Below are 9,235 nucleotides of genomic sequence, written 5' to 3'. Positions count from 1 at the left end.
TCCTCGGGACTGCAAGGAGAAAGGTTCCGGTTGCCTTGTTCAGGTGTGCTAGAATTCGTGGTATTAAGTTTGGCGGGGGAAAAATCCAGGCAAGATTGTAATCCCAACATTGACTGAAAGCGTTCTGAAAGATTGCGCACGAGTCTGTGCAATCTCTTGAAACATATGTTGAAGTCACGTGTGCCGTTTTGGAAGCAAACAGGTCTATATCGGGTTGTCCGAAGTGATTGAAAATTAGTTCGGTTGCTGCTGGTAAAAGGTGCCATTCCGGAGATGTTTTTCCCCGAGACAGGTGATCTGCGTCGCCGTTGTATTTTCCGGGAAGAAACTGCGCTGTCAGCGAGATATCCCACTCGTCTGCAAGGGTCAGGAGGTCTTGGGTCAGATTTAAGAGTGTTATGGATTTGGTGCCTCCTTCCTTGGAGATATATGCGACTACTGATTTGTTGTCCGATTGCACTAAGACTTCTGAACCGGAGAGATTGTGTGCTGAGTGTTGAAGGGTTGCAAGCACTGCGAACAACTCTTTCCGGTTTGAATGCCACTTTTTCTGTAGGTCGGTCCACTGACCTGATAAAGTTAAATCGTCCAATGTTGCTCCCCAAGCCAGGTCTGAGGCGTCTGTTGTCAGGAAATGGCTGAACATTTCCTTGTGAATGGTGTTTGACGAGTGCAAGTTTTCTGTCCACCATTCTACCTCCTGCAAGCACTCCTCGGTCATCGGGACTAACCTTCTTGGTGGAAGGTGCTTTAGCGATTTGCTCGCTATCTGCAACTGTCGGCAGTGCATTCGTCCTCTTTTTACCACGAAGTTGGCAAAGTTTAACCTTCCCAGGAGACTTTCCGCTTGCTTTAGAGACCATTGCCGGCAAGACAGTATCGCTCGAAGTGATTGGTGGAATGCCGTACACTTCCGTTCTGACAGGGACTTGCGATTGTTGCGCATGTCCCATACGATCCCCAGGTATTCTGTGTTTTGTGTTGGGGAGAGCACTGACTTTTGGAAATTTACATTCCACCCCAGAAATTGTAGAGTATCTACTGCTAGCCGTGTCTGTTGGCCTAGATCCTCCTTGGATTGGCTCGCAAGGAGGAAGTCGTCGAGATACACGATTGTCCGTATACCCTTCCGACGCAGTAACTCGGCTACCCAATTTGTAAGGGTCGCGAACATTCTGGGAGCAGATGAAAGGCCAAAGGGCAGACTTGTCATCTGAAGTAAATTTCCTCGGTAGACCAAGCGCAAGAATCTCCGATGCTTTGGTGCGATCGGGAGATGATAATAGGCTTGTGAGAGGTCTATTTTTGTCAACCAATCTTTTGGTTGCAAAAATTCCGGAACTTTGTAGTGGCTTATTAGTTTGAAGGGAGCAGGGTCTAAAAACAGATTCAGAGACTTCAAGTTGAAGATTACACGTAGGGAGCCGTCCGATTTTGGTGTTAGGAACATTTTTGATAGGAAGCTGGGAGATAAGTCCGCAGCTTCCAGAACACCGGTCTCGGTAAGTTCCTTTATTTGGAAGTCCATCTCGGCAGAGGGCGGTGTGCAAAATTGGTTTAAAGTATTTTTGTGTGGCATTATCAAAGGAGGTTTTGACACGAAGGGTATCCGTGTCCCCCTGATCATTTCCAGCATAAATGTTGGTGCTCCCAGTGTCGACCAAGCTGCCTGGAATAACTTTAAACACCCCCCACGAAATGGATTCCTTCTGGCGTCAATTACGGGTGTGCCTTCCTCTAGGCTTGTTCTCTTTTGAACCAGCAGAGGTGGGCTTGCCTCCCCCTTTTTTCTTTGTAGAAAACTTGCTGGGACCAGCTCCTCCTTTGGGAAAACCATGATTTTTGCTAGTGAGAGGCCTTCGCTGCTCACGAAAAAACTGGTTGTCTGGCTTTTTCCTGATAGGTACCTGAGGTCTCAATGAAGGTTGAGGTATCACCGGTTTTACCGTCAACCTGTCGGAAGTACCTACCCTAGATAGGAAAGACGTCAGATTTCCCTTGCTAAACAGGTGTTCCGAGCTAGGAGGAATTCTGCTAAGTCTCTCTCTGACGTGCTCATCTTTAACTTCTCCGAGGATGGCTTTCCTGCGAAATTGCACCGCCTCCGTTCGCCTGCCACATACCATCTGAAGAATGTCCTCAGAAACCCTTTGGTATGCGGAGTCGGGAGCAAACAAAAATTTGACCTTATCAAATAAGGTCTTTTTGTTAAGAGCCGTGCTCTCGCCGGCGGCCCAATTCACCAATGCTTGGAGCCCTGACTGAAACTCCTCTTTCTGTATGAGGAGGGCGTGCGATAGAGCAGCAAAAGACTTTTCAAGTGAAGCTTGAGTAGAAGAGCTGACATCACAGCGTCTGAGCTCGTCGTTGACTTTGAGTTCAACAAACGACGGTTCTGCCAGAAATTTCTTCTGGACCTCCGCGTATCGCACGCCGGCCCAGTTATCACTGTCGAAGTGTTGGAGCTTTTCCAATGCTCGAATCCTGTTTGGATTAGCTTTTGGATGGACCGGTTCCTTGACTGTCGTGCTGGGTTCCTGGAAATCCAGCTGCAGCTCTTCTTGAGCATCCACGTGTTCCTCTAGTCCGGGAGGTTGTTGGAGAAAATCTTCGTCCTCTTGCAGTTCCGACTCTACGGGAGAAGTATTACCTGGCGCTGCGACATTGGTGTCGGTTTGACTTTGGAATACCGCGTCAGTCAGAATTCCGATCTGTTGGACTAGATAGTCTATTCTCGGGTCCATCAACACTTTTAGCCGCTTTTGCTGTCGCGGCTCGGGAGACTCTGTGTCTGACGATGAAGGACCGGGCGATTTGTGAGATCTTTTTGGCGATTCGCTGCATCGAGAGGGCCCAGCCACCGGCGATAATGAGTGAGGTTGAACATTTTCTGCATCACTCATTGTTATCTCAAAAAGTCTGCAGATTTATTTAAAAAGTCGAGTAAACTTAGTACTGAAGACTAAAGAGGTCGGAGTATTCAAAATGACGACCGATGTTTACCGACAATTAGGACGAAATTGAAATTTACACGAAATACATATTTCAAAATTTGACTCGAAGCACCAAATTCTTAGTAAATGAGTTATCCGTCACATGAATAGATCAATTATCCGTCACACTTAAAATATTCACTCGCGCGATGTTTGTAAACACACAACAGGTGATTTTCAAGATGGCGTCGTTTGTTTACGACGGTGAAAAATAATATTTTTTAGGTAAATAAGCGACAATGCCGGGTAGATGAAGATCGTTTGTTCACGTATTTTATAGTTTTTATAGTAAGACAGGAACAACTTCAAGCGTCAACACTTAACAATATTAAACTCTCACAATGTTTTTTAAACGATAGCCGTGCTTATCAAAATGGTGTTTTGTAAACAAACCCCAAAACACGATGATTACTGATCGTTATACGTGAGAATGCGGAACTTTCGTAATTTAAATTGTATAATATAACCGTCCTTAAAAGTTTTTATCGATGGTAACGCTGTTTTCCCCAGGAATATATGAGATTTTTTCGAAATGATCGGACAAAATCAACGAACGTCTTAACACGTTAGGAAAATGACGCTTTATGAAAAAACAAAATCCATGGATGACCGGGATACCAAATTGGCGGAAACGGACAGAGCGACCATAGATTAAGACATTGACCCAGGAATAGACGATACGAAACCACAGACAACGGGAAAGAAAATGAACGCTTCTCTCGTAATATGGACTCCAGAAATCAATTCAGAACACATAATAACATTTAAAATGCACGTCTTAAAACATACTTTTTTGTCTTATACTTAGTTTCAATAATAAAGTCTTATTTTATCTTATTTTATTTTATTTTATAACAACAACAACAACAAACCATCACGCCGTTTCACCGTAGGGGTAGGCAGAGAGGATAGAACGCCATAACACTCTATCTTGGCATACAGACCTCGCTTCCTCTACATTCATACATCTTCTTATGCACGCATGCCGATTATTCCTACTTTTGACATGTCCATCTTCAAGTATTTGATGGACTTGATCGTGCCATGTCTTTCTCGGTCTTCCTCGTTTTCTGCATCCATCAACATTTGCATCGTAGATCCTTTTAGTCGTTCTTTCGCTGTCCATTCGCTCTACATGTCTAAACCAACGCAGCACCCCTTTCTTAATTCTGTCAATTCTTAATATTTTATATATATTTATATTTTCGACACTTGTGCAATAATATTTACACACATGTCCACCCTCATTCCAATATAACACCCACTCACCCACCCTCTCACTCACTTACACTCACACAAACACACTAGTATGTATTGTACGTGTATTTAATGTATTTCTGTGGATATCTGTCATTGGTTTTATTCTCTGTATATTTTATTTGTTATTCGCGGACTTGCCACGACACAGTTTGCCGCCGACCGAGCCCTGGAGAGGTTTCGTGGACACCACATGCTGAACTAAGGAGACATGGCACAGTCGAGTCTCACCAATTGAACGAGTTTCGATATTATGTGGTTAACAAATATAACATGAAAAGCTTACTTGTCTTCGATGAGGGACGCTAGCTGCAATGCTCGCTCTTTGGTAGCGTTTCCATGTATTAAGCACTCAACGTGGATTGTAGACAACAGTCTGGGAATAAAGTCTTCTAGTTTTTCAACGGTCATAGCTGAAAAAAATATTGTAATTTTTATCGGTATTTGTAGTATGTGATATTTCCCTATTGCCGAAAGAGAAATGAGTCCCCCCCGTTAGCATTCCATATTATAAAACAAACAAACCATCACGCCGTTTCCCCGTAAGGGTAGGCAGAGAGGAAAGAACGCCACAACACTCTATCTTTGCATACATATCTCGCTTCCTCTACATTCATACATCTTCTCATGCATGCGCGCCGATTATTACGACTTTTGACATGTCCATCTTTAAGTATTTGTTGGATTTGGTCATGCCATGTCTTTCTCGGTCTTCCTCTATTTCTGCATCCATCAACATTTGCATTGTAAATATTCTTAGCCGTTCTCTCGCCGTTCTCTCGCCGTCCATTCGTTCTACATGTCCAAACCAGCGCAGAGCTCCTTTCTTGATTTTGTCGATAATGCTTGTCTCAGCCTTACATAATGTACGGATCTCACCATTTGCGCATCTAACGTACATAGTTTTACCACACATTCGCCTGAGAGATCGCATTTCGACAGCATTCAGCCTACTTTTATCCCTGTTTTTCCAAGTCCATACTTCACTCCCATACATCAGGGACGGGACCAGGACTCCGTTGTGAACTGCCAATTTTGCCTCTTGTGACAAGCATTTATTTGCCAAGGTCGATTTAAGTGCACCGTTCACTCTGTTCCCGGCACTCACCCTCCTTTCAATATCTTTCTCAGTCATTCCATCCCTAGTGAACATACTTCCCAGATACACAAATTCCTCTACTTGTTTTACTATAACTCCATTCACAGTGATTTCACATTTAGTCATACTTTCATTTCTTTCAAAAACAATCACATTCGATTTATCGACATTAATCAGCAAATCGCTTCTCTCGCATACAGCGTAGACCTTTGTTACCAAGAATTGCAGTTCCTCTTTGTTGTTAGCAAGGAGTACAGCATCGTCAGCATACAAAAGACAATTGACATTTAAATCACCCATTTTTGCTCCCATTCTCAAGCCTTTCAGTTCTTTCATGCAGTTACCGATATACACGTTGAACAGCCATGGTGACATAACACATCCCCGCCTCACTCCTTTATGAATGTCAAACCACGATGTGTATGATCCGTTTACCCTATACCGGCGCGCGGCTCGTCTTTTGACAGATCAAATGAGTTATGAAAAAGATTTCGACGTAAAACCGAGGTAATGAAAAACTTTAATTGGGAGGAATATTTGAATGACAATGTATGGAAAAAAATGTTACCTAAATATTTCGGTGAAAACGAGGTTTTACTGTATATGAATCTTGGGAGAAAAAATATACCCCAAGGATACAATATCAATATTGATAATATAAATTCTGTAGATAAAATAAAGTATCTCGGAGTTTAGAAAGATATTTAAATTTCAAAACACATTCTTTATAGGTAACCAAAAAAATTCATTCGTCATATGTCCACAGATAAAAAATTGTTCTTCCATTCTTTTTTCATGTATTATTTTATATTTTTTAATGTTACCTCAAAGTGAATTTGTGTTTATTAGCATATATTTTAGTGCTACCATAAGGTGACACTTGCGGTTAACTGAGTATTTTATTACTGTTGCCTTGATGACACTTGTGGTTATTAGCGTAATTTTTAGTGCTACCATGAGGTGACACTTGCGGTTAACGGAGTATTTTATTAGTGATACGTTGAGGTAACACTCGCGGTTATTAACATAATTTTAGAGCTACCATGAGGAGACACTTGTAATTGTTGGTGTAATTTTCAATGCTACCGTGAGGTGACATTTTCGGTTAACAGCATTTTTTCGTGTTACCACGAGGTGACACTCTCGACAGTATGTATACACACCTTCAGCAGCCTCCTGCAGGTCTGACTTGGTCCAGGCGTGCTCCGTGAGCAGGAGAGCGAGGTGATAGACCCCGTGCTGGTACGGCTGCTCTGCGCGGAAGTTCCGGAAGCTGCGGATGTTGATCTCCTTCATGACCTCGAAGCGCCGAGGGTCCACTTTAAAAGAGGCCAGGCACTCCATTATCTTCTCTAAGAGCACGTGTTGCTTGGCGTCGTAGCCCTCAAGTCTCAACTAAAATCAATATCACACAAAATATTTATTTTTTTAACTGTCAATGCGCTCTGTAGCTGCAAGACGCAATGCGATATTTATTGCAAAGGGCCTGAGGGTCTGGACACATCACCACGGCGGCACGAAATTAATTAAGTCGTACAAAGTAGTTTATTTTTAGCAGAATCATTTTTATTAATTTTTTCATACATTTTAGAGAGACTTAGCCATACAATTAAATGCTCTAATTTTTAATGCTACAATTTCTCGTTTCATTGAACTTCATCATCGCCTTGAAAAATAATATTTTACATCCGGCCCGGCCAGGAATCAAACCTGGGACTCGAACGCTGACTGTTACATAAATAGATTTAAACAATCACTAAGATAGACCAGTTCTTGTCTCGAGGTAGTAATTATTATAAAAAAATTGTCCTATAGTCCTTAAAATATAGCTCGATTAGAATGACAGTTATCAGCAATAGTGACGACATAACTTTGTAGTGACGTCTAAGGAGTGATTTATATTGACACATGAAAAATCACAATCAATAAAATTAGGATTTTTTAAAAGAAAGAAAATTAACGGAAAAAATTGATAAAGCAGATTTTTAGCCATATACATTAAAACCTCGTTTTTACGTTCCTCAATTTTTACATTTTCCCGCTTTTACACCGAAATGTTCAGGACCCATTTTCTTCATACATTCTCATACAAATATTTCCCCCAATTAACATTTTTTACATTTTTCATAACGCCGGTTTTACGCTTGAGAAAATTTCGGAATTCATTTGATGTGTCAAAAAAGCCAAAATTATATCGTAATAATAATGCCGCGGACCGCGCGCCACCGCGTGTGCCACGCGAATAAAGAATAAAAACAGGTAAACAACTAATAAAGGATAAATTATTGCCTTAACCTAAAATCAAAGCAGGTGCAGTGTAATTGACCTTTTTGTTTAAGTGCTCCTGGTTCCTATTAACCCTAAGGTTAGTCTTAGTTTTTATTTGAACAAAAACGTCATATTGACTAGTACAAATCATGATACACAGTTGACAAACGTTTAGAAACAATAAAATTTTAATATCATCGCAATTGCGATGTTTAAAACATAACAATATAAATATTTAAAGTTGTAAAAAAGATGCTTTAAAAAGCCGCGAACTATATGACAGTTGTTTTTAGTGATGCCATAGAAAAAAAAGTGATACCGTATAAATAAAATTTCCCAACATTTAGGGGAAAAAATATTTTGTGTTATTTTATGCAAATTCAAAATTCTATTTTCGTTTTTTTTACATATAAAATAATTTTAACATGCTGTTTTTAAATCAAATAAAAAACAGATCACATAATATTGTTTGAAAAAAAAAATTTTTTTTTAGTGAAATCATTTAAAGTAAGTAAAAAAAATATTGTCAATTTCCACTTATCACCATTTTTACAATTTTTCTGGAAGTATATGTACACTATAGTGTACCGAATTTTTTTTTTTAATGTTATTCCTATTTTTTCTATACATTTTTCATTTCCTCATTTTAGCGTTACCCTCAGTTTTACATTTTTTTTCTTGCTCCCTTGAAAAACGTAAAAAGGGCGTTTTACTGTACATTTTTACAGAAAGGAAGATGTCATTGTCTCATTGTTTACAGCCACCGGCACGATGGATATTTCTCTTACCGAGATTCCGCTCTTAGAGTTGCTGATCTGCCAACTTGTCCCGGCGAGCTCGGCCGCGTAGGCGTACTCGTTGAGCGCGTCCCGGAACAGCAGAGCGAAGATGGAGGTGAGGTTGCAGCTGAGGGGGTCTGCGTACACCAGGGGGCTTAAGGAAACAAAGAAACAATTTTATTATTTATAGAGGTAAAAAAACGGCAAGTGCAAAATATACTAACACAGTTTTTGTATTACTAGGGCGAAAGAATAATTGGCGTGTTTCCGCACCTAATGGTGCATAGGGGACTGCATTGGTACACCAATCGTAGGGTATCTCGGTAATTTTTGTTACATGAAGGTAAGATGATCAGTCTTACGCTTCAGGTACCAGTCCAGGGACTATGAAATATTCTAGTGTAAAAACACCCTTTTAAATAAATATATCACATTAACCATGTTGGGAATCGAACCCGAGGCCTCTTGCGCAGTAGGCAAACGCGCTGATCACTACACCACGAGGCTGACAGTTGGAAGGGGTCATTAATTTTTATCAGAAAAGGTAAAATACAGTATTTTCATAATTAAAACACTTTAAAGAAACCCTTCACAAAACATGAAATTTCACAAAAATTGGCCAGGCACAGGGTAAGATTTATGTGTATTCGGCCGGTGCTCGATGAGTAGACAAGTACAAAAGTATTATACAAAAGATACACCCTAAAATCTTTTTAAAAAATAATTCTACCTTCGTGGATAATAATTATAAACAAAAGAATCTTGAATATCACTGGATTCTGTAAATATTTTAAGGGGAATATGACAACGACACAGATGAGATATTGACTTAAATAGTA

At 40.5% G+C, this 9,235-nt stretch overlaps 2 protein-coding genes across 2 annotated transcripts in view; both read right to left on the bottom strand.

Moving 5' to 3' along the window:
• Nucleotides 1-1,710: 1,710 nt before the first annotated feature.
• On the bottom strand, nt 1,711-3,704 carry LOC148271019 (uncharacterized). The gene has a single exon (XM_088241917.1). It carries the CDS (start codon nt 2,901-2,903, stop codon nt 1,716-1,718), a length of 1,188 nt encoding a protein of 395 aa, XP_088098043.1. The 5' UTR covers nt 2,904-3,704; the 3' UTR covers nt 1,711-1,715.
• A 747-nt stretch (nt 3,705-4,451) lies between these two features.
• LOC148271018 (insulin-degrading enzyme-like) overlaps nt 4,452-9,235 on the bottom strand; it is a 29,153-nt gene continuing 24,369 nt past the window's right edge. The window contains 3 exon segments of the mRNA XM_088241920.1: nt 4,452-4,663; nt 6,513-6,744; nt 8,406-8,550. Coding sequence (XP_088098046.1) covers nt 4,452-4,663; nt 6,513-6,744; nt 8,406-8,550 — 589 coding nt within the window.

The sequence above is a fragment of the Micrasema longulum genome, unplaced genomic scaffold (genome assembly GCF_059751315.1).
Source record: "Micrasema longulum isolate JH-2025_06_02 unplaced genomic scaffold, ASM5975131v1 h1tg003166l, whole genome shotgun sequence".
NCBI lineage: Eukaryota > Metazoa > Arthropoda > Insecta > Trichoptera > Brachycentridae > Micrasema > Micrasema longulum.
The sequence above is the reverse complement of the archived record's forward strand: the minus strand, read 5'-3'. Positions and strand labels throughout refer to the sequence as shown.

Coding starts and splice junctions, on each gene's coding strand:
- LOC148271019 (XM_088241917.1), bottom strand. CDS start 2,903: ATGAGTGATGCAGAAAATGTTCAACCTCACTCATTATCGCCGGTGGCT.